Source organism: Molothrus aeneus, chromosome 1 (genome assembly GCF_037042795.1).
Source record: "Molothrus aeneus isolate 106 chromosome 1, BPBGC_Maene_1.0, whole genome shotgun sequence".
NCBI lineage: Eukaryota > Metazoa > Chordata > Aves > Passeriformes > Icteridae > Molothrus > Molothrus aeneus.
Genome location: NC_089646.1, coordinates 131,874,035 through 131,899,508, shown reverse-complemented (window position 1 = coordinate 131,899,508; position 25,474 = coordinate 131,874,035). Strand labels below are relative to the sequence as shown.

Here is a 25,474-nt window from a genome sequence, read left to right as displayed (position 1 = left end):
ATTCCACATCACCAGAAAAATGTGGGGAAGTGAAAAGCAGGGCAGTAGCTAGGCACCTCATTCTTTCCAGCAAATGCTGTACTCTGCTAGTTACTATGGCTGGCTGATAAGGAACACTTTTGAGAGTGATTGTTTCTACTTACCACTGCAAATTTCAGTATCAAAATTCCTATGTATACTTGTGCTCTGAAGCCTTCTGCAGAAGATCCTCCTGGCTTCTGCCCAAGTGTGTCCCCTCTCCTAGGCCCCCTGGATCTGACAAATTACTTTGTCCAAGCAGAGCTGAGAGGGATTCTCTTTGAGAGTAAGAACTATAAGAATGCATCTGTAAGAATGCTCTGTAAGAATGCTCATGTGGATGGTTGAAAGAGTAGGATCCCACTGTGAGATGGAGCAGAACAATGTGACAGGGTGGAAGCACTCTGTGTAACCTCTGAGGAACCAGGCTGAGTTTCAGAAGGGGATGTTTCAGAATTTACACCTGAGATAGACTAGGCAGAAAGCAATTTGACTGGACAGTCAGGCCCAAGTTGTTGATCTGAGGAGCTGGAAGTGCCCAAGTTTTTGTCAGAAAAAATACTTAAGACACCCAAGATCCTGGTTCTGCGTGTGGCATTATCTTGGTACAGCTGGCTGCCACAGGACCTCTGGCACATCAGCATCCCTTACTCACCTCAGGAACCAGGCCCAGGAAACCTCATATTCCCTCAGCAACCATTTTAAAATGAATACAAATAGAACAAATGCTGTCTCAGGAGGCTAGGCGTGTCTCTTTACATTGTATTCTGCAGTACTGTCCTTACAGTTGTTCCTTATGGCCTACATGGTATAAAATTGTCAGATCATTTAAGGGTGTTTTAGTTGGGTTAGCAACCCTGCACCCTTGCACAATGGGTTTCAAAAAGAAACTTTTCAAAAAGAAGCTTGCAGGATTTGGGGCAGTCTCCTGCTAAGCAGCTGACTCTACAGCCTGTTCTCACTGGGACTGCCAACACTTGCCATGAGGGTCTGGGATGTACACAGGAGAGAGGAGGAGAGGTTAGTTTCATATCAGGGGTGGGAAAGGAGACTGCCACTGGGACAGAGAGCAAAAGTCAAGATGCAATGAATCTGTCTGTGTCCTTGCAGCTCTACAAGTTTTGAACATGTTGCTGCCAGTCATTGGTTACAGGTGAGCTTTTCAAAGCATTGTCTTAACCCTGGAAACTGGCACACTGCCTGGTCTGCAACATCCTAGGAGTGTCTTTGCTGCACAGAAAGTTTTCTCTGAGCCCTTTTACAAGCTGTTACAAGGGCCTTGGAGGCAGCAAGGGTGCATTGGTTGCTGTAGCACTGCCAGCAAACCTGTAATGTTTTGCCCAGCTGCCTGGCAGCACACCCAACCCTGAAAGAGTTTGGAGCCTGGTTAAAGTTCTTGGACAGGTCAGGGGTTAGGCTGAACTGACCATAATAAAAAGGGATCCCCTCAGGCCACCAGTTTTTAAGCAGCAGAAGACATCACACGTTCCTGGCTTGTGTCTGGTAGAATGTATCCAAATGCCAAAACATGCTGTCATCTTGGACCCTGTCAGGGTAACCAGTTTATGAATTATCCTTGCTGACTAACAAGGCTTGTGCAGATCAGGTGAGGGATCCTTCCTAGCTCTTGCAGACACAGACCCCATATGACAAGCAACCAAAGGAATGTGGGTCCTAATCCTGTCCCTTCTTTTGGTGAAATGGCATTAGGTAAATTCCCTTGCAGGTCACTCCTGATGCCAAGTTCTACCCTTTACCTCATTCTAACACACAAAAGTAACAAGCCCCAGCATGCCTGCACAGGGAGCACAAGGCAGAAGAACAGTAGAAGAGGGAGCCACAGCAAATGCTGCTGGTCCATCTGCCTCAGTTAGCAAAGCTGGACACAGGCCTGGAGAATCTTTCCCAAATGGGACAGCTCTCATACCACCCTGTATCCCCATTAATATGTAGTAGCGATGTGCCCTGTGCACCAAAAAGGCCCTAAGATGTGAACACTAAAGATGCAAGTCAGTTAAAATGACCTGGCCTAGGACCATTGCAGACAGTACATGTGTAGCCACAGGAACTCAATGACAGGACTTCAGAAGCCCAGCTGCCAACTTTGTCCTTTAATTACTCAATAATGGTCCCTCCTGTATTTATATATTCCTAAAAAAGAAAACATAGGGAAGTATGGAGACCTCAGTAGAACATGATAAGGTTCTGGAACAAGTTGTTCTCTTTACTGTTGTTGCCTTGCCCAAATGCCTGAGGCCTCTCTCACCATCCTGTATCTGCTGTCACTTCTTTCCAGGTTTGTCAGGGATAAGTCCTAGTGATGCAGTTTCTCATTACTCACCTTCCCTCCTTCTGAGTGCTAGTCTGGCTTGCAGAGGTCCAAGCAAAGAGATATAAACAAAAGCAGTGTACACAACAAATAGACCTGCTTTCAACACAACAGACACAACATTTAGGTCAATTTATCTTCTGGTGAAGAAACATTCACTTGGTGAAATCATTGTTATATTTGCAGTTGACCTCATCTGCATGCCCCAAACAAGTTTGCACACCCTCAGCTTCCTCTCTTTCTTTCTTTCTCTCATCTCCCTCCCAACAACTTCACAAGAATTTCAAAGAAAAGGCTGGCAACTTGTTGAAAGAACACAAAGACCCTGTCCTTGCTAGCCAGAGAGAAAGTGCTGCTACCTGTCTGTCAAGAACTTGTGGCTTTTCAGTTTGCATATTTCTTGCTAACAGTGTTTATCCAGGTAGCACAGATGGGGCATATCATTTGGCAAGCTTACCCCTAAGCTTTTTACAACAAGGATGATAACAGGTGCAAGATAAGGGATACAGACAAAACCAGGAGTTCATTACAAATGCATTTGCATCCAAAGCAGCAGTAGAAGGACTTGGCTTTCATTTATCTTAAAAGCACACAGTTTGTGAATTCCATTCAAATATTCACTGTATTTGCATTTGATACTGTGTGTCACAGCAGACAAACAACATGGAACCAAACTGTGTTTGTGTGGGTTTACACTCCTGTGCAAGGGTGGCCCAGTAAGTAATCTCTTCTCATGGCAATAGGGAATTTTTACCATGGGTGCTGAAAAACTAGAGACAGAATTCTGAGGAGAGTACATTGTCCCCCAGAGAACAGGATTTTTGAAGGAACTTGTTAGATTAATAGCAAAGGCTTCTTAAGGTCTGATGGTCTTATTTTGATCCCAAAGTTGGACAGTTATGATGCACTAAAGACTTGAAAACTTGGCCTCAAGTTCTGCATCTGTGTGTTTGTGTGTTCAAAGAATGTGGCACAGCTATGGAGAGGTTCCTGATCAGAAACAGTCAGTAATCTACAGCAAGGAGAGGAATGAAGTTGATTAGCTGAAGCTATTCCTTATTCTGAACTACTTTCTGTAGAAGTCCGATTTTAATCTGCCGTCTGAAAAGAGATGAGACTAACCTATCAAAAGATAGGTATCAAAAAGTTGCATAAGACACTGTTTCACTCACAAGTCTGCATGCAGTCAGAATCTGAAGTAACTGGAAGTTGGTAACATCTGGCTTTTACTTGATGGTGCATGTAAAATGTGTTGATAGATCCATCTGTTTCATGGGAGTGTACCTGAATCCCAGGTAAAACCCCAGGAGGCTTGGGAATATCAGATGAGCAGCCATTCCCATTGAGTGCAGTGGTATATGCCCATGGCTTACAAAGGTGCCAGGGGATAAGGAAAAATTGCTGTTTCCTTCCCCTCTGCAGGACAGTTGCTCCAGCCCAGTCCTGCAGCACAAAGCCGAGGAAGCTTGCAGTGGCTCTCACTCTCCGTAAATCTCTGAGACCTTTGTCTCCCACTGCTGTTAGCATGCCACCTTGTCCAACCTCATTTGTGCTTGAAACTGGGAAGTGAAAAAGCACAATAATAACAAGAAAAAAACAAAGGTTTACCAGCAATTCATCTACTGAGAAACATACCAAAAATTAAAAATGCAGCAGCAAACAAAGATGAAACCCTTTCACTGCAATGTCCTTTGGGACAGCTTTTCATCTACTTCCTAATTAAAGACTGAGATGTTTAAAGCATGAAAAATGGGGAAAATGTGTTTTAAAGTGGCTCAGTATTTATTACCACACACATGAATGTATTATTCTTTGACCAGGACTTAAATGACTGCCATTAAACTAATTTTCGTAGTGTTCTCCTTAAACAAAGATTTTGGTTGAATACTTTTAGTAGTTCAGGTAACAATAACTGCATATGCCTGTTCCCTGTAGCATGGAACTCGACAGGAAACACTATCGTTAGCACACACAGATTGTTCCTTAACTCTGATATTGGAATTAAGCCAGGATTATTCAGAAAATGAGAGAGAGGGAGAATATATCCTTGGCCATGTGAGTATGGAGAACTGTCAGATCACTTTCTGCTCTTGTTGCTAGAGATGAGGGATCCCAGTGACCACCCCCCACATCCCAGTTAACTCCCAAGCCTCCAGTCCCTGGATATGCTGGGGGAGATCTCTCTCCTCCCTGCTCTGTTCTCCTCAGCATGGAGACTTTTGTGCACATGAGTAGATGTAGACTCTCTAAACTTCAGCCTCTGTCTGGCCAATGGGACAGCTGAGGGCTCTTTTCCATTTCTCTGTTGACAAATTGCATCTGGATCTTCTTATAACAAGGATGGGCTATAACTGATCAGTATTTCCTTGACTCAGAACTTGGGTTTTTTTCCCAGAAATGCCAGTTTAGAGTAATAACTGAACTATCTCCACCCAAACCAGCCATTGCCATCACTAGCACTGCTGCCCAAGGATTTCAGAGTTTTGTCTGAGGAGTCAGTGGGACAAAATATTCACCAAGAAGTACACATCAGAGAGGTGGTCACCTTTCAGCTTCTGAGAAATATTGAAAAAGGTGATGGAATGTGCTTTTTAACACAGTTAGATAATGAAAAGTAAGTTTGGAGATGACTCTTACAAAGCTTCAATCCTTTGCCAAATCCTTACTCCCACTGAGCTGGTGGCACAAAAAGCTAACTTACTAGAGTCTATACAGTCTTGAGGAAGATTTTCAATAATTACACATGACACTTAAAATATTTGTTTAAAGAAAAAAGAAGTACTTTAATAAGAACAGTAAAGGTACAGAACAGTAAGAAACAAATGACCGAGAACAAGGTCAGGATTAATATTTTATATAAACATCTGGTTTATTCCTTTCTTACTATGAGTTTAAATCAGTTTAGCACCCTTTTTGTTCAGAGACTAAAAAAAGTTAGTATTTTATAAGATTTATTTATAATACCCTTGAGGTTTAGAGTATGTTTATGTAACCCTTCAGCCAGGAATTGGCAGCAGCTGAAAGAGCTGGATTCGTTTATCTAGGGGTTCTCCCTGAAAACTTAAACAACAGCAGTTTCAGCCTCCACCCAAAGCTAAATGACCTTCTTTGGGTGCCCTGACAAACAATAAATCCTGCTCAAGGCATAGCAAGGGTTTAAAACAAGGTTCAGAGTTTCAAGACAGAGAGAACTTTAGACATGAGAAAAAGGGAAGAAGAAAGGCTCAGAGTAAGCCCACAAGGGCCATTAATCAATAAAATAAATAATGTTAAAGAGTGATCCCTAACCTCCTTCTCTTCCTTGTCTCTGTGACACAGAATAAAGGCTTGCTCTGATTTCCAAATAGATCCCTTGTCCCTTGAACATCTCTGCCCACTCAAAACTCTCCCTGTATTTGCTGCATGGCTTCACTTTGCAGCTGAGCTAATGAACATATGTATTACTGCCCACAGCCCAGGAGAGCCCACCCTCTCCCCAGCCCACAGCCCCTTGCCCAGCTGACCATGCAGTAAACTAACTGAAGGCACCAAACAGGCAGAAAAAGAACTCATGAAAAATGAAAGTGAGCAGTGGAGGCGTCTCAGCTGGTTTAATTCCCTGTGCCATAAAATGAAGATCAAAGTTGGCACCAAGGAAGAGGATGGCACGGCTGGGGATAGAAAGAAGAGCCAGACTGCTTTTGTGCCTCTTCTTGCAAGAGCTAGATTGAGCTAGTTACTGATAGGTTGGGCTGGTGTAGTTTGAAGATGAAACTGCTGTTAAGCATAGTATGACCCTGCAGTCTTATCCTAATATAGGCCAAACTTTGAGGAAGCTGTTCTGTCCATGACCACATGGCTAACAGAGCCATTCTATCTCTAGTTAAAGTCCAGCCAGCCTGTATGGTGAGGAACCCCTCTGCCAGCTAAGAGGAGGAAATAGGGCTTGTGCTGCAAAGCTTAAACATATTTTACCAAGGATGTGGCCCTGGGGCTAGTTTTGTTACCTGGGCAGAACTGCCTTTCTGCCTCACACAGCACACCTGTGGCTTTTCCCAGTCCCACGGCCACTCCTATGCCACACTGACCAAAACAGGGAGGTTTTACAATTCAGCTTCCTTAACTTTTTTGGGCACCAGGTTTAAAAACTTAATCACAGAATAAATTAGGTGTGAAAAACCCCTGAGATCATCGAGCCCAATCTGACCAAACACCACATCAACTAGATCAAGGCACTAAGTGCCATGTCCAGTCTTTCCTTAAATATCTCCATGGACAGTGACTCAACTACTTCTCTGGGCATCCCATTTCAATGTCTAATCATTCTTTCTGTGAAGAAATTATTCCTAATGTGCAACCTAAACGTCCTCTCTCACAGCTTATGCCAATTTCCTCTTGTTGTGTCACTTGTCGCCTGGGAGGCCAGCCCCACCTGGCTACAACCTCCTCTCAGGCACTTGCATAGAGCATTAAGGTCCCCCCGAGTTTTTTCTTCAGGCTAAACACCTTCAGTTCGCTCAGCTGCTCCTCACAGGACTTGTGCTCCAGACCCTTCACCAGCCCTGCTGCCCTTCTCTGGACCTGCTCCAGCCCCTCAATGTCCTTCTTGTAGTGAGGGACCCAGAACTGGACACAGCTCTTGAGGTGCGGCCTCACCAGTGCCGAATACTCTCACTGCCCTGGTCCTGCTGGTCACACCAAGGCTGAGGGATGCCAGGATGCCATTGGCCTTCTTGGCCACCTGGACACACGCTGGCTCATGTTCAGCCAGCTGCCGATTAACACCCCGATGTCCTTTTCTGCTGGGCCTTTTGCAGCCACGGTGCTGGAGGAGCGGAGGGATTCGGCTTGGGAGGCGCTGGACGCTGAGGGGCTGCCGGCCTGTGCCGGGCGCCATTCGCAGCGCAAACAGCGCCGCGGGCCCCCACAGCGTCCCGGCCAAGGGCGCCCCCCGCCGGCCCCCGTGAGCCCCCCGTGCGCCCCCCGCCAGCCCCCGTGCGCCCCCTGCCGGCCCCCGTGCGCCCCCTGCCGGCCCCCGTGCGCCCCCTGCCGGCGGCCCCCGTGCGCCCCCCGCTGGTCCCCGTGCGCCCCCCGCCGGCCCCCGTGCGCCCCCTGCCGGCCCCCGTGCGCCCCCTGCCGGCCCCCGTGCGCCCCCTGCCGGCGGCCCATGCGCCCCCCGCTGGCCCCCGTGTGCCCCCTGCGGGCCCCTGTGCGCCCTCTGCCGGCGGCCCCCATGCGCCCCCTGCCGGCCCCCGTGCGCCCTCTGCCGGCGGCCCGTGCGCGGCGCGGGGCGGGGCCGGGGCCATGGCGGGCAGCATGGCGGGCAGCATGGCGCGGGTAGCGCTGCGGCGGGGTGGGATCGTCCGCCGCTTTGCGCGGCCGCCGGCGCTCGGCGAGAGGGCGGCGGCGGCGGGCTGGAGCGGCCCGGCGGCCGGAGGAGCGGTGCAGTACTGCGCCGAGCTGGTGCGGTGAGTGCCCGCCGCGGGGGGCTGCAGGCGCGGGGGTGCGCGCTCCGCAGAGCGGGGCGGTGAGTCCGGCCTGGGAAGGCTCGGCAGCGCTTCCCAGCCGACGGGAACCCTGACGACTTCCCGGAAAGGATGGCTGGGATTGCCCAGGCCGCCCTCGGGCTCTCCGGGCCCCGAAAATAGCCCGTGTGGCCGGTGGCGGTGGGCAGCGGGACCGCGCCGTGTCGGGAGCATTGAAACCCAGCGCATTTTTAGGCCGCGTGGATGATTCAGCCTGCACACAGAATCACTGATTGGTCTGTGTTGGAAGGGACCTTCGGACATACCCAGTCCAACCCCCGCGCAGGCAGGGTCACCTAGAGCAGGTTACACAGGAACGTGTCCAGGTGGGTGTTGAATGTGTCCAGAGAGGGACGCTCCTGGGCAGCCTCCCACGGCAATACCCTCCCCCGCTGTGGCTGCGTTTCTTCAGAAGAACGGAACGTTCTTGTTCCCTTGTATCGGTGTTTTGGAGAGCGAAATCACAGAAGTGGGTGTTTAAAAGCATTGGCAGTTTTCAAATCTTGGCTACTGAGAAATAGCCATGCTTGCTGAGCGCTCCCTGGAAAAACGGGATAAAGCAGAGGACATCTGACCGCTGGAACAGCTCAGTACCTTCTCTGTCGTAAACGCAAGAGGAGGCCTATGTTTCCAAAACATCCTTTTTTTTTTGTCAAACCCAAAATGCTCCAAGAGGAGCAGAGTGCAGTCAGATACTTCCAGGTCAGGTCACTTTTCCTTCTTGGATTCTGGGCTGTAAACAATGTGTAGGGCCCCTTGGCTGCTTTGGAGTTGCCAGGAATTCAGTTCTTTGTAAAGTAAGATGTTAACCAAGTTTCTCAGTAAAGACCTAGGTAATTTCTCTTTGGATACTGTTTTTCCAGATGATTGACAAAAGCTGGGAGAAGGTTTCCATGTGTGTGCATAGAAAGAGTGGAACAGGATTATCTTCTCCAAACTGGTGCTTGTAAAAAGACAGAAAGATGTGTGTGGTCTGCAGTAATGTTTGAGGTAGGAAAACTAAGGGAAAGAAATGGGACAATCTTAAATGTTCAGTGCAGCAGCCAGTAGCTGACCTGTACAGATGTACCAGAATGCACAGCCACATTGCGTTTTTCATGATTTTCAGAATACAGCTTTCTTTTCCTAGTTATTCTACCCAGGATTCATTTCCCTGATACTCAGGAGACCAGAGGCTGTGTGTACAGCCAATATACAGGTAAAGTTAACATCTGCAGGTGAAATGTTTCCAGTAACAAGCAATTATGAACAGAATAGTTAGGTTCCAATGAGATGGTTGAATTAAAACTTTTTAATATGTATTTTTGTTAAATGATAAAAGGACTAATTAGAAAAATACACAAGCATTCAAAATAGTAAAATAAAAAGTGGTTATGCTTTTGGCATTATTTAATTGAAGCTGCTGTTCCCAGTAGTTCAACTATTGCATGGAAATAATAACTATAAAAAATAAGTGGAAGGGATTATTCAAACAGTAATAAAACACTTGGGGCTATGCAAGTGTCAGCAACTCCCTAGTTCTGAATTTGAGTCTCCAACACATGAGGAAGTACAACTGAGTTGTGCTTTAATAATGTATATTTGTTTTTGGAATATGGAAGGTGCCCTTTCTCTTTGGTCCTCCTTTTTATTTAAACAACTAAATTCACTTCAAGCTATTTGACTAAAAAAATGTTTTCCTTATAGATATGTTTTATGTCTCTTACTGTCAGGGATCCCTGGTCTCAAAGACAAGCTTGTGGATCGATAGCTTTATTACACATTCATTATATAGCAAGTCCAGTTATGACCAATACTAATTTTTCTTGTGGCTGTGGGTTCATATATAAGCTTATACTTATTTGAAAAACCTCAACTTATTTATCAAAAAATTCAATACCTGACATAGGGTCGTTCCTTCCTTTCTACACTCCTTACGCTCATACATGAAGAAGGTTGGGGTGGAACGTGATCTACAGCATTATCAATTTTATTTTACTGAGGCTTAATGGATTTGATGCACTGAATTTTTGAACTTGGAATAATTGAAAAAAAAGCAACCAAAACCCCACCATATCAACAGCATTACCAGAGGGAAGACAATTTTCTCTAATGTGTTGCTCTGTACTTTGTGTAACATATTTCTTTGTTTCCTTTTTGAAAGTAGAGGCGGTTCTGTGTTGTGTGAACAACACAGACAGACTGGAACTGGGAAAATATGGCTATAAACCATGCAGCTCCATCTAGGGTGGACAATACTGTTATTTCTACAATAAGTCTTGAAAAAAATACTAGGCTTTGAGCTGATAATATTTTTCAAAAAGTGTCCTAACTGAGGGAGATTTAACGTATCTGTTCTGTAATATGGTGTCCTTTAAAGCCTACTACAGCTCAAAAATGTAAATATTTCTGGTTGATATTTCTGTATTTGCATCGAGGTCTAAAAGAGTCTGACAACAGTTGTGGAAACAAAGCATTTGCTAGTTTTCAGCTGCTGTGTATTGTAGGGTTAAGCATCTCTGTTAAACTTCACTTCCTTTTTGTTTGATGCTAAAAGTAGCAACCCTAATAATCCTTGGGTTTAGTTTGGCTTTCTATTTTAAGATCATATTCAAAAGAAATATGAGTACATGCAAGAACAGCAAACTTAATGAAAATGAGCGCATGTGTTTTCCTTGACAACCTGCTTCTCCACCCTTCAGGCCAAACTTGGGAGTTCATCTTGTTCTAAGGAAGAATCAGGTTTCAGGCTTATCAGAAAGTACACAAAAATGTTGTTCAAAACAAGCAGTTTAGCTTCTCAGAGGTGGTCAGGTGTTTTTGTTAGCTGGAGTGATTTTGCAGTTCATGGTTCTGAGCACTGTGTTTTTAATTTTGTGGCACACCCACGTGGCCAAACGAAGGCACATCACTCTGGGTTGGCAAGGAGTTACCTGCAGCAAAACTGCCAACTCCCTGAGGTTTTATGCTTTGAATATAGTTGCCAGTAAACAAAAACTTAATGGTTAAGCAAGCACTCTTCTGCCAAGCTCCAAAGAACAGTCTTTTAAAGAAATGTGGTTTCGTGTTTGGAACAGAAATCTGCAAGTCGGACAATCTGGATTCTATTTGCAGTTCTGCCACAGCCTTGCTCCATGCCTTTAGCCAGATATCTTGAGATGTGGAATTCAGAGGTGCACTGTGAGTTCAAGCAGCCTGCACTCTCTCTTGGAGTTGGTCTTACTTTAAAACAAGCCTAAAAGCTGCTACTTTTGCAAAGTCAGAGTTTTGAGCTATAACTTACTGCGACTCTTTCAGGAGTTCAGTGCTAAGGAATAGCACATCCAGTTGACTTAGAGCTATAAATAACAAATGTGCATTTTGATTCTTTTATAGGAAGCGTGACTATGAAGGGTTTTTGTGTTCTCTGCTGCTGCCTGTGGAATCTCGAACCTCTGCTTTTGCCTTGAGAGCCTTCAATGTGGAACTGGCTCAGGCAGGTATTAAAATACATTTGTGAAATCTGGAAATTCAAAATAAGAATTTTGATACTCTAAGTTACACTTGTAAGTACTCTTTCTGTAGTCAGTGGTGTTTTGCCAAGGTTAACTTTTATACAGTCAAGGGTCATGAATAAATAGTGCAGTACAAACCTCCAGTTTTGAATGGCCCATGGAAATTACCCAGCCTGCCCTATTACTTTGTTTATGTGTATAATTTTAATGACCTTTTCTTTATGCATTTTAAAATCAAGTTATAGCAAACAGGCAAGGGTTCTTGATACTGTTATGTGATTGCATCTAAATCCTGGCTTCATGTGCAGTTAATGGGTAAATGCAGCTAAATCCTAGCTGTAAAAGGTTGCTCAAGAAATGGGATGCTAAAATCAGGACCAAGCCTTTGTTGGCAGAAGCAAGGTGATGAAAAGGCTGCAGGAGGGAAGTTTGTAGTTAGAGAGTTGTGGGAGAGGAGTAGCTGCAGTCTCTCCGATTTGCAAGGTGCCCAGAAACTGCCAGTGCAACCAGGAAGGCTGGCAGTGCTTGCCAGAAGGGAGTGATCCAGGAAATGAGCTGACCAGGCAAAATCCCTGACCAGCTTCTGTAGGCTGTGCTTCTGGCAACCCATGGTGTGCCCTCCCTTGCTGCTGTCACCACTGCATTTATTCCTTCAGGGAAGAAAACTAAAGTGAGGGTTACCCAGCACTTAATCTTTGTGGGTTTTAAATCAGGTTGTGGTGAAGATTTCACATTTACTCTGTGCAGTGTTCCTAAGCTTTATGAGGAATAAATGTCAATTCAGAACTAAGCTCTTTCTCTGCTGAGTTTGACTGTGTCCTGTGTCTGTCTTTTCAGCATAGATAGACCAAGTGTGTTAGAGACACTGAATTTCACTCCAGATGTATCCTTTCCAGATTAAAGACTCCATAACTCAGAAGACGACAGGTTTGATGCGGATGCAGTTCTGGAGGGACGCTGTGGAGGACATATACAGCAATAACCCACCACATCAGCCCGTTGCTACAGAGCTGTGGAGGGTAAAATACACCTTTCTTATCCTAAAATCTGCTTTAATATTACTGTAGGAAGTAATGTCAGTGTTTTGTGTGTGCTGTGCAGCATCTGTTCTAACCGACAACACTGTTTCCAGCACAGATCCAGAACACAGCGCCATAAAAGTGCTGTGAAGAAAATTAACTCTATCCCAGCCAAAACCAGTACAGTATTCAGATAGAAGTTACTCTGATTCTGTGGCACCAATTGCAACCCTCTCCAGTTGCTAAGACTGCCAGACATACTCTCTTCTCACAAAACAGAAAATTGGTTTAGAAGTGGAAGAAGAATGGTCTTTGGTGAGATTTCACCTGAGGTATGATTCCTATAAAGGAAGACCAATATAATACATTCCAAACAAAACTGCTTGGAATAAGATGATGAAAATAAGAGGATGAAAAATTATTCAGAAAGTATTTTTAGGAGCTCTCATAGCTCTAAGCACTGCAGAGCCCTGGAGTGAACTAACAATTCAATGTGACATGGTAACTTTTGCAGTCAAGATGGGATTTTATTTCCTTATTTCAGCAAATACCCCAAGAGTGACCTGTTTGAAGCCCATGACTTCACAAATATGCAAGAATGTCATTGCAATTCTTAGAAAAAAGGATTTGGAAAGACACCTGAACTCAGAAGTATTGCAGAGCTGTTAATAGAATTAACATGTCTTTGCACAGCATATTCTATGTATATTCCTTTGTTGCTGTTGAGTTTATATGAGGACAATGTGATTTTCCAGAATAAATTTAAGTTATGATGCTTAAACATGTTCCTGAAGTTTTGTATATCCCAGAATACTTGCATGTAGGTTCCAAATTTTTATACACTAGTAAAGTAGACAAGTAGCCTTTAATAGTATTTCTAGAATTATTAATAGCTCACCTCTTGGTGACTTTAATATAAACTTACACAGCAACTGTATGATGCGTTATCTTTTCTGTCTATTTTGAACATATGAAAAGTGATACTTAATTCTCTGTTCATTTCTGTGGAAGAAGCCAATTTTTCAAACTCCTGAGAAATGAGGGCCCATGTGTTTGAATGAAGTAATGGATGTAATGTACAAATTGGGTAATTGGTCCTTTAAGTCTTGACCTGTTAGTATTCCAAGGATTTCATTTACAAAATGATATGTGAGGTGAACAAGTGAGACTAAAAAACAATATTTGTAGTTATAACTTAAAATTTTCCTTTTGATATACCAAGTACTGTCTCAAGCAGAATATATAGAATCTAGAAGATCTGGTCTTGTAAAACATTGAAAAATATTTACTAATATGATGGATGTAAAGAAGTTGAAAGTGAGCAATGAGGACTAAACCATGAGAAATCTGCTCCCTAAATTTTGTTTATAGATGTTTTCACATGTGATTGTAGCCTTTCTGAAAATGTGTTCTGAAAAATTCAAAGTGTGGAATTAAGAGGATTGAAGGTAAGTTGATAGAATGAAATGGCACAGGAAGGAAGTCAAATATAAGACAAGAACAAAAAGAAGAATGTGTGAATATAGATGCTGTGCAATATTTCTTTAAACAATCCCATATTAATTGTATTGCTTTGTTAGCATTCTGTCTTTACAGTACATGTTGGTAGTTGTGCTGACACTTTCTTGAGAATTTACAGGGGAAATATTTTTATTGCTAGACTCTGGAGGAAACTGTTCTTTTTGGAAAGTGAACATAGTTATCTGCAAATATTTTGTGGGAACATATGACTCCAAGAATAAATTAATTTCATAAACATTTTTAAAGAAATGCCTCTAGTTTGCTGGCATGATGTCTGGTATTTCATTTTCTGTGTGCAGCAACTTGTTGTAAATGCCAGTTGAAAATTTTTGTATTTGAAGAAGATTCTCATTTTCCACTGACTTGCCACTTTGATTTAACCCAGTGAATACAATTCTTGTATTAAATACCTAAAATGTATTTCAGCCTTCAGAATGCACTACTACCATCACTTTGTATACGTTGACTAAGAGGTTTTATTTTATAATTTTCAGGCTGTCAAGAGGCATAACTTGACTAAAATGTGGTTCATGAAGATCATAGATGAAAGAGTAAGTATTTACCCTTCAGAGACTGATTCTGGCTTTAGTCATATTTGGGTTTTCTTTTCCTTATTTTTATAGGTTTGTGTGTAAAAAAAAAAACTTATGTAATTTTCCAGACAGTAGTATTTCTCTTTAAAAATTATACTGCTACATTTTTAAAAATTCTCTCTTGATGCTACTCTTCATAGTTTCTGTTCTTTCTGCAAAAATGGCTAATGGAATAATTTGTTTATTTTTTGTCTTAAATTGATGTCGTTTGTGAATTTATGTGGATATAAAATCTCAAAATTTAAATGACCTATCTGAACCCTTCTGCCACACTTTCATGCTACTCCTTATGGCTGTGGAGTTTTTTCTAAGTAGTGGTGTAAACTGGAGCATTCAAATCACATGAAGTTTAAAAGAGCCACCTTTTTTCTTGGGAAAAACAAGGTTAAGAACATCACTGGTACAGTGATGTTGCTACAAACTCTGACACAAGGACAAGAATGAAAAGCCGAGTGCAGGAATCTCCTAAGCTAATTTTGCTGCTAAAGTAAGTGTCTCATGAAGCTATAAATTGAGCAAGTTGATGGTCAGTTACTTGCAGAGGGTCATTGCTATGAAGGACTTCAGACTTTCTTAATGTTAAGACTTTTTTAGTCTTTAGAGTGGTATATTTTAAGCATAGAAACCGCTAGGACAGGAGGAATGCAGGAGGATGTTACAGTTTTGGGTGTATTTTATTATTTTGGATGTATTATTTGTTAGCACCACTAAGTTGTTCAGAGGGCTGGAACACTTCTCCTGTGTCTAGGCTGAGAGATTGGGGGCTGTTGATTCTGGGGAAGAGAAGGTTCTAGGGAGACCTTAAAGCACCTTCCAGTACCTGGAAGGGGCTTAAAAGAGCTGGAGAGGGACTTTTGATAAGAGAATGTAGTGATAGGACAAGAGAGAATGGCCTTGAGATGAAGAAGGGTAGGTTTAGATTAGATCTGAGAAAGAGGTTGTTTACTGTGGGGATGGTGAGACACTGGAACAGGTTGCCCAAAGAGGTTGTGGGCTCTTTATGAGGTGTTCAGGGGTTGGGTGGACCTCTGAGCAACCTGGTCTGGTAGAAGGTTTCCATGTCCATGGCAGAGAACTTTGAGCTACATGATATTTGAAGTCCCTTCCAACCCAAACCACTCTATGATTCTATGAATCTTTGGGTTTTTACATGACTTTAACACTTCTGTGCATTTCATAGATTTATTTTATGTTTTTAAAAAATACAGTCCTGTTATCTAAATTTCTCTCTGCTTCAGATGCAAATTAAATATTGACAACCCTATAATGTAAGAATACCATATGATGTTTTGGTTTTGCTGTTTCCTATTTTATGGAGAATTCTGATTTCATATTGCAGAAAGTTGTATTTGCTCCTTGACTGCAGTTGAGCATAGTTATTTGTTAGGCTTGCTATAAGCTTTAATGAATGCTCCTATCTGACTTTATACTCTCTCTCAGTCTCTCAATTTTGTCCTTTTTTGTTTTTGGTGGTGCATTGGATTGACATGGCTGTAGTAATAAGCCTGTACAAACAGCAGTTATGTTTGCATTCCACTGAAGCTCCGTGTTTATGTTCCAGGAAAAGAATTTGGATGATCGGCCATACCGTAACATCCAGGAGCTGGAAACATATGCTGAGAACACTCAGAGTGCTCTCTTGTACCTCACCTTGGAAACACTGGGTAGGTGTTTTCCCCTTTCTAGGTTTTGCTGACGACTCATTAGTTCAAGTACAATATTTACTGATATTTCAAAAAGCCTTTTCTTTTCCTACTGGAGTTTAATTTCAGTAAAAGCTGTCCTAGGTAGAATTTCAGATATCTTTTGAATGCTGAACTATAAATGTGGAATTGTACTGCAGCTGTCCTAGAACTCTACTTTCCTTGGAAGCTGCTCGGTGCAGAGCTCATTGAAGTGCAGTTTCCTACTGTTCTTTGTTGCTTGGTTTTCTCTGTTCTTGCTCCTCCTACAGCATGTGGAAAATTCAGCTCTTCACTGTGTTTCAACTATCCTACTTGTCAGAATACAAAGTGCTGTAGGTACCCTGCAGCTGTTCTATATTGCAGTGATGGACACTGATTGTCTTGAAACAGCCAACTTCCCAACCTATAAACTTCCTTTGGTGATGTTGTAAATTTGGGTCTGAATCCTCCCCTCTTCCTAGAAGTAGGTTAACTATCAATAATTGAAGAGCTAGAAAAAAATGCAACAAAATGATCCCTGTGATCAAGAGCTACTGTCTGTGTCATGTCTAATGTAAGAACCACAGATTGGGAAAGAACTATTCATTTTTAGTGAAGAAAAGGGTAATTTTCATTTAGGTATCTCTTGCATTATGGAAGTATCTGCAATATGAGCTTGGATGTAAAAAAAAAGGTGAAAAAACCCCAAATTATTATTAATATTATTAATATTGTTATTATTATTATTTAGTGTTTAGTATTGTAGTAGCAATATTTTCCTCTTGCTTGTCAGACTAATCTGATGAAAGGCAAATACTGATGTTAAAAGTTAAAAAAAAACAAGTAGAAAAAGGAGAAGTAAAAAGAGAGAGATGGTGAGTACATTCTTCTTTGAAAGAATTGAGGAACTTATTTCTTAACATCTGATGTTTGCTTCCTCAGTAGGAAGTCAGTGAAATGTTGCGAATATCTTTCTGAATCTTTTATTGAAGAAATGTAGGACCATGAGAAATGCCAGTGTCTTCCATTCTGAGAAATCCTGAATAAGTTCAGTTATGCTTGGATCACTCACTCCTTGTACAAATCAGATATAACTGTTTTTGAAAATCTGTATGGAGAGTCTGGATATTTTAAGTCTTCTATTGTCATATTTAACTTCTCTTAGATATACAAATGTAACAAAATACTTCAGCAAAAGTCTCCTCCATTGCATATTAAACAGTTAACTTTTGTCAATTTTCCCCACAAACTGAGAAACTAATCAAATATAGCCCCTTTCTTGGTTGCCCATCAGCAGTGTTTTCTAGACTAGGTGGACCTGGTTTCATTCAGGTCATGTTTGCTAAATTTCTTGTGCTTTTTAGACTCCTTATTCCTGACCAGTCTCCTGTTGTATCTCTCCCAGTGTGTACTCTCCCAGTACTAGTGCTGTTATATTCTTGCTGATTTCAGATTATTTCTTTTGTCAAGCTCATTTTGGCTGGTAATCCTGTCATCAGAAGTCCTGGTACTTCCTCTCAACTCCTGTAATTTAAAAATACTAATATTTGTGCTTTCTAACTAATTACTTAAGTAGTTAGTAAATAATATCCATTGATTTCTCCAAGCCACACTTTGCTTTCTGCTGCCATTGCTAAAATCAGTCCCTGTAGTGTGGGTATAGTCACTCTTTCACAGAGGATTCTGAGACCCACTGAAGACCCAGACAGGCTTCTGCAGTGAATCTGGTACCCCCAGTGTTATTTCCAGATGTCAGTTAGGCTCATTGATCTGTAATTGCTGTATCCTCATTGCTTTCTTTGTAGAATGCTGCTTCTGTTAAGAGTTTTTATAAATTTTAATTCAAATTTTCATTTTATCCCAGCTCAGTTTTATAATCAGTCTAAGCCAAGCTTGTATGATCTTGCCATGAAGAGCAATGGTGCTGCTCTGCCCCACTCACCTTCCTGTTTCAGTTCTCACAGTTTATGTGACTGTGCAGTAACTAACATTAGTTTTCTGTTTTGTTGATCTGATTCAGTTTGCCTCATTGCTCCTGACAGCACAAGGGAAGGGGCAGAGATACGGGTTTGGGGGGTGAAGCATAGGATCATTGCTCTTTGACTTCACTACACTGATGAATCAGCTGCAGCTAATCATGAAACCACACTGAAAGCATTAATGCTTGTCAGAAATCTCACACTTGAATAACTTTTTCTGGCAGGAAAAGCAGTTCTTGGAATACTGTTATCCTGGGAGAGGATATGCCAATGAAAGTGAGTTTGTGTACCAGTGTGTTATATCTGAATAGGTGCTGCTCTGCTAAGTACACCCTTTGCAGATACTGCAACAAGAGGCATCTTGCTCCTGAATGTGGAAATGAATGAATTTTCCTGCTGTTTTGCACCTCTGAGTTGAGATCTCAAGGCAGTTTATGCACATGAACAGTTCTATCATGGACCAATGAATGTAGCTTTCCTAAAGTGTGACTGTGATACACATCAGAGAAGACCATACCCCTCAACAGGCCTGACTGCATGTTTCTAAACATATTGTTTCTGCAATTTTAGGTGTGAGGGACATCCATGCTGACCATGCAGCCAGTCACATTGGGAAAGCACAAGGCATAGTTACCTGTTTAAGAGCAACTCCTTATCACTGTACAAGACAAAAGGTCTTTCTTCCCATGGACATTTGTATGTTGGTAAGAGAAGCAAATAGTCTGGAATTGAACAGTGTAGTTTTTGTATCTCTGTTTCTCAAGGCTAGGTATGAGATCATAATTTATTATGCCAGAAAGAAATGGTATGTTTTTTCTTTATTTTTACTCATTCTGCTGTGTCCTGCTAATTGTCACAGCTTTATATCTTTTGGGAAGTGACAGGAGTGATCTTCAAGAAACTTCAGGAAATTCTAGATTTCCCTTAGGGGTTTGTTTGTTATTATTAAATGTATTAATATTTTAGGTTAAAGGATTTTTTTTCCAATAATGTATAAAAATGCATGTACAGAATGGGTCCTGGGAGTTTGTGTTTTGGAGTTGGGTATGGGTTTTTTCCTGTTCCACATTTTACAGTTATGGGCCTATATTCCATACATTTCTAGGAGATGGTATAGCCCTCCAATTTAAACTGTAGATCAGATTTGCACTGAAATTTAGCAGATCTTTCAGTTTAGGTAAAACGAGATTAAAGCTCAGAATTTTTCATTAATGTTCCATGGTTTAATCTGTAGGCATCTCAGCTATTAGTCCTTCATTTGCAGTCTTTATTTTTAAATGCTAATGCTGTTCTTTTTCAACTTAACCAAAATTTACGCAATTCTGGTGATGCCTAAGGTGGTTGTGTTAGTATTTTCTGAAATATAATTTTAATACAGTTAAAAATTTGGATTGGAAGTCTAGTAATGTAGGTAGCTGCAAAAAATGATGAAATGATTTTAAGGTACTAATATAGGTCAGATACTAAAGATACTAATATAGGTCAGGGTTATAAGACCACAGAAAGGAATTGCCCTCTCCTTTCAGCCCTTTTGGGACTGCATGTTATGGGCGGTCTTCCAAGTTTTCAGCTTTTCAAACATAGCCTGAAAATTCAGTCATTCTTTGCCATGGAAGGTATTCTGCAGTAAAAAACTGTAAAAACAGCTTGTATCCCTTCTGTGCAGACAATCTTGTAAGCATTTCAGCTGCTGGCAAGAACTGTGGAGTTCTCCTGAGTCTGTACCTCCTGGGAATCCTTTCTGCCCACTTTCATGCAGCTCTCACGTGCCTCAGTGTGGTTGAGAGGAGTGGGCAACTGGTGCAATTCTGCATATGCCATATCCTGTCTTAACATTGGTCACTATAGTCGGAGAATATGTTTGGAGTTGGCTTTTTGGCTCTTTTCTGGTGGTTCTGGGGTTGGTTGGTTTTTGGAGATGCTTTGTTTGATGTTTTGTTGGTTGGTTTCTTGGTTGTTGGTTTTTGTGAGCCTAGGATGTTCACACCAATCCCAAGACTGAAAAGCTGGCATGGCTTCTGTGGTAGCTGTTACTGGCTTTCTTCTGCTGAATACTGATTCTTGGATTATGGTTATAAAAATTTGGTATTTAAACTGATCTAAATCCTCCAAACTTTGAAATCTGACTTTGTTATCTTACTGACCACAAAATTTTAGGAAACAAACTTGTGCAGAGAGTCTGTACCAACTGTTCTCTTTGTTTTCTTGATTTTTTTTCAAGTGACTGACCAAAAGAAAGGGAATTAAAAAATGAGAGAGCAGTGATAGAACACTTAGGCTGTTTTGGTCTTTAGTCTTTAGCTTCATTGCTGGGACAGGTTTTTGAGAAGCAAAAATGGAAACTTGATATTTTTAGAGGGTTTTTTCTTTTTTGATTTTGGTTTTCCTTCCTATGTCTAGCATGGAGTTTCACAAGAGGATTTCATAAGAGGCAAGCAAGAGAAAAATGTGAGAGATGTAATTTATGACATCGCCAGCCAGGCCCATATTCATCTAGAACATGTGAGATTCCTTTCCTTTTATTTATCTAAATAAACATAACTGATGCTAGTCTTCACAAAGCATTTGTTGTTAGAAGACTTATAGCTGCATACTTAATTTCAAATATTTTGCCCTTTTTTATTTTGAGAGTTTACATTAAAAAAATCCTACCACATTAAAGATTCAAACATTACAACTACTTCTGTATGAATATTATCTTTATGTACAGGAGACAGTTTACTCACAGCCAGGTCCAATTTCATATATATAAATGCTGCCTAAAAGAATTATTACTGGAAGAGAAACTAAGCTGACTTTTATAAATGCAGCTATATGCCAGCATGGGATGAGCACCATAGAAAGAACATCTGCATATGGATTTCAATGTGGAATGGCTGCCAGGAAAACAGAGCATGTTGTTTTTAACTGCTGGTTCGTGTGTGTGGGAGGGGGGATTCATTCCCTGACATGACCAGCCATGCCCAAAGCTATGTTGAGAAAGGTGCTTTCTGTTTATTTCTTTTCTGGCATGCAGCCAAGGCAATTATGAAGTCTGTTTGGTTGGAACAGTGGATGATGGGCCCTGAAGAACTGCAGAGTCCTACTCTATTTCTTCTTTCATGCTTTTATTCTAGCTGTATTATGAGATGCTTGCCTAATGCACAGTACAAAAGCAGAATAATGTTTTATTGGCAATGCTTTGTCTTCCTCTAGCTGGAAACCAAAGCCCTACAAAGACTTTCTTATGTCTACAAGTACATGTACACTTTGAGTATTGCACCCAGTGGTTCCAGTCAAGGTAGTCTGGAAAGATAGCACTTCAGAGTAAAGAAATGCCAGATTTATCTCTGCATTTGCACCATTAATATAATCCTTAATTACAGCATTACCTGTGATCACAGTATCTTATGTAATTGAAATAGGAGAGCCCTTCATCTTTTTTCTGAAAGTCAAATTTGGCATCCCTGCTTTGTTCAGTCAGTGCCTACTGAGCTGATAAATGTTTTTGTTTTATGTTAATAATGTGTATATGTTATAACAGCCCTCCAGTACCTAAAGGGAGCCTACAAGAAAGCCAGAGAGGGACTTTTTACAAGGGCATTAAGGACAAGGGGAGATGGCTTTAAACTGAATGACAGCAGATTTAGATTAGATGCTAGGAAGAAATTCTTTACTGTGGGGTTGATGGGACACTGGCACAGATTGCCCAGAGAAACTGTGGATGCTCCATCCCTGGAAGTGTCCAAGGGCAGGTTGGATGGAGATTTGAGCAGCCTGGTCTAGTGGGAAGTGTCCCTCCCCATGGCAGGAGGGTTGGAACCAGATAGATGATCCCTTCCAACCCAAAGCATTCTATGATTCTTTGTACCCTTTGGCTTTATTTTTCATTGACTAATTATAATTCACATTTAAGGCATTCCTGTTCATGTTGTTTAACCTGATGTCTCTGTTTTTGTGGTCACATGTCCAAGAAAACTGTTTATTTCATTTAGAATCAGGGAACAGAGACAAGGTGCTACATCAAAACTGTCAATTATCTTTGTTCAAGCTGAAATATTTTGATTTTTTTTTTTTGTTCTCCACCCTTCAACTCATAATGTATAATGCATAAAACCCGTTGCCTTTTGGCTAAGAAAAATGCCAAATGCATGGCCTGAAATGCCTTATATCAAGGATGGAAGGCATGGAAAATAAGTAATGTGTATTTATGGTCCACATATTTAAATTTGGTTGCTGGTATTGTATGAAAACTTTGGGATAGAAGCAGAAAAAGAATTTGGTTCTTCAGAACCTTTCAGGTAATTTGATAATTCATAGTGCATTGGCTCCCTAGTTCCCAACACGAGCCTACCAGCTTCTGAAGAGAACAGGCCTCCTTTCTTCCCACTTCATTCCTAGAGCCCTGCCCATGTTATGCACTGGGAGGGTCCTGTGGAAAGTATGCAGTGTGATCATGTAATAGGAGACTAAAGAGAAAAGTACAAATACAAAGAAACTAGATTAGGGCAGCATTAGCATTTTATTCAACTGAATGTTGATCCTGGCACTCCTCCCATTTTCTTTCCCCTTTGTATGTTTTTTAATGGGTGAATTATATCACCTTAATTAAATTTTTTAAAAAATTCCTCTCTGAATATTTTTTTCTAGTCTTTCATCCTCAGTGAATTGTTGACAGTGCAGGAACTGTAGAGTGTTCAAACCACTTGAACTGGCCATAGCTGGCAGCAGTTACAGAATATTGGCCTCCTTCATAATCACATGGTCTCTGTTAATGCAAGGACAAGGATACTTTCTGCCTAATGGATGAAATGGGCTTTTGCTAGCAGCATTTTCTGGGTATTTCAGGACCTTAGGTAAATCTAATGGGTTCGTGCCTTTAAATGCATCTGTTCTGCTGTATAAAATCACCATTTTGTTTTGCCTGAGGGTCTTCACAGCCACTTATCCTTAGTTTTAGTTGGGATTACAGGGTATGGTAATGTTCAAACCTGCAGAGAGGTTTCAGCTATCTCAGCATTTGTTACACAAACCATGTATTTTAGAGGATGAGAGTAGCAATTACCACCCCTGTTTCACAGCCAGAAGACACCTAAATCTGAAATGCTGAATGGAGTCTCAGCCATGTTACATGAAGCATATTGTAGTAGTGTGGCCCTTAATCTTGAGAAAAAAGTTTCTGGAGTATGTTCAGGTCTTCCTGACACTGCAGCTGCAGACCAGCAGGTGGCAAAATATGATAATGAAGATTGCAGTTTTCCTTAGGAATTGTGTGTTTTATCAGCATAAAAGCATATAAGGAAATGCTCTGTCAGTCTCCCAAAGTGTTCCCCTTGAAAGCCTACAAATACATTTACACATTCTTCTCCCTCTTTCTCTTCAGCACCCCTTCCCCAATTCCTCTGGTGAAAAAGGGTCTCCTTTTTGGCTTTCTGCATTTGTCTCTGTTGTTCTACATCATTATGGGACTCAGTTTATCACGGGAGATAAAATGCTTTCTGAATTACATGTGACCCATTCTGGGTTGAGAAGGTCAAACAAGACTACTTTATTTTTTCATCTTGCAATTAATAATAGAAGGGCAGAGCATTAGATCAGAGAAAAACATTTTTCTATTTTAGAAATACATATACACACACACAGGTGTTATTATAGCTCAAAATTTTAAAATAATTTGTCTTCTGAAAAGATTGATAATTTTTTCCTCCTAAAGTTTCAGGCTCATTTTCTCTGTTGTCTGGAAAGGTCCATGAAAAACTAAACTTTACAAACTCACACATTCTTATCAGTATTTATAGAGAGTTAGTTTGTTTTAACCTGTAAGAAAAGGCAAAACAAGAAGGGATTTTGTTTTTATAGACAGGCATTACAGCAAGACTTGTTCAGCTCTGTTAGATGTACTTGAATATGAGTTTAAACTGCAGATTTGATACAGCCATGCTTCAGATTTTTATATGTGGATACTGAGGAACTGAGATCATTTCAATGTCTCAGATACATAACCAAAGCATTTACAGATGGACTCCTGGGACTGATGGCAACATTGAACCAAAAAGATGCACTCAGAAAAATGCATTTCTGTTCTTCCATCATATCTGTCTATTGGGGAAAAAAAAAAGTTAAACTGTATTTACTAAACTAGATGCATCTTGGGACTTTGTTGGAACAAGGCATGCTAATTTACCTTGGTTTATAGTATGCAGTCTTGAGGTCTGTCAAATCATGTAAGGATTTTTGCAAGCCTCTGCCAGTATTACATACTTTCGTTTAACTACTTTTGTACACAGCTTTCATGGAATGAAATGTTACAGTTTCAGGATGTCAAAATAAAAAGGGGTAACGCTGGTTATACAGTGTGTTGCCTCTAAGCATTATATATAGTACTTGATGTTTAATCAGAAATGTTAAATTCTTCTGATAAGTACTTTTTTTTGTGTTTTGTTTTTCCCTTCCACCTTACCCCATTTACTTTTAGGCTAGATCTTTCAGTAAGAAAGTTCCTGTGAAGGCGTATCCTGCTTTTTTCTGTACGGTGGGTGTGATATATGCACTCTTTGAGTGATGGACTTATAACTGTGCTGATGCATTTGTGAAGAGTATTCAAATTAAGCATGGGGAACTGCCACTTCACCTATCTTATTTTGGGAGGATGTAATACCTAAAACTCATAGAAATCATAATGTGTCCCTGACTGTAGAACCTTACAGTTTTGATCAACACTTCTAACCCTTCTCTTTTACCTACATCATTCCACCCAAGATGTCTTAACTTGTAGACTGCTGTTCTAATGCAAAAGCCCCAAATCCTGTCTATTTTCATAATTTGGTGTTTGGTCTACTAAAAGATAATGCTTCTCTTCACAAAACTTGACTTTTTTATATGCTTGGAATGTGATGATTATACTACCATTTAATAGCAAAGGCAAACTGTCGAGCCTTTTTTGCAGTTTCTCATTCGGTTTCTCGTATTGCTTTTTAAACTTAATGCCTAATTACTTGTGTGCACCATGTGTATTAAGCCTTTTTCTTCTTTTCTAGGTTGCTTTAGATGATTATTTATATAACTTGCGGAAAGTGGACTTCAATATATTTCATCCAAGCTTACAAAAGAAGAGTACATTATTACCATTGTATTTGTATATTAGATCTTGGAAAAAAACATATTAAAGTTTGGTTATTTTAATATGGATTCAGAGTGCTGAGTTTTTTTCTTTAATGTCTTAACTTGCTAGAATTGCAAAGTGTCTGACTTCACACTTCTGCAAAATGCTGTTCCAGGGAAACAGCAGATGCACATGAACTGTAGTTCTCAGCTTGCTGGCAGTAGCTAAGTTTCTTCTTGGAATATTAGGCTAATATCTCTTTTTCACTTGTCTGCCAAGTCATATGTCCTTGT

General features: G+C 41.1%; 1 protein-coding gene across 7 annotated transcripts; it reads left to right on the top strand.

Moving 5' to 3' along the window:
- Positions 1–7,679: 7,679 nt before the first annotated feature.
- On the top strand, positions 7,680–25,267 carry NDUFAF6 (NADH:ubiquinone oxidoreductase complex assembly factor 6). 7 transcript variants are annotated; one of them, XM_066565203.1, is made up of 9 exons: positions 7,680–7,794; positions 11,206–11,309; positions 12,221–12,343; positions 14,359–14,415; positions 16,019–16,121; positions 18,671–18,804; positions 20,501–20,602; positions 24,555–24,611; positions 25,117–25,267. In XM_066565203.1, the coding sequence occupies exons 2-9, from the start codon at positions 11,289–11,291 to the stop codon at positions 25,243–25,245; spliced, it is 726 nt and encodes a 241-aa protein (XP_066421300.1). In that variant the 5' UTR covers positions 7,680–7,794; positions 11,206–11,288; the 3' UTR covers positions 25,246–25,267. The 7 variants fall into 7 exon arrangements, with proteins under 7 accessions (XP_066421300.1, XP_066421351.1, XP_066421307.1 ...); XM_066565210.1 differs by lacking the exon at positions 7,680–7,794 and adding an exon at positions 8,088–8,177; XM_066565219.1 differs by lacking the exon at positions 7,680–7,794 and adding an exon at positions 8,682–8,841.
- The last annotated feature ends 207 nt before the right edge of the window (positions 25,268–25,474 follow it).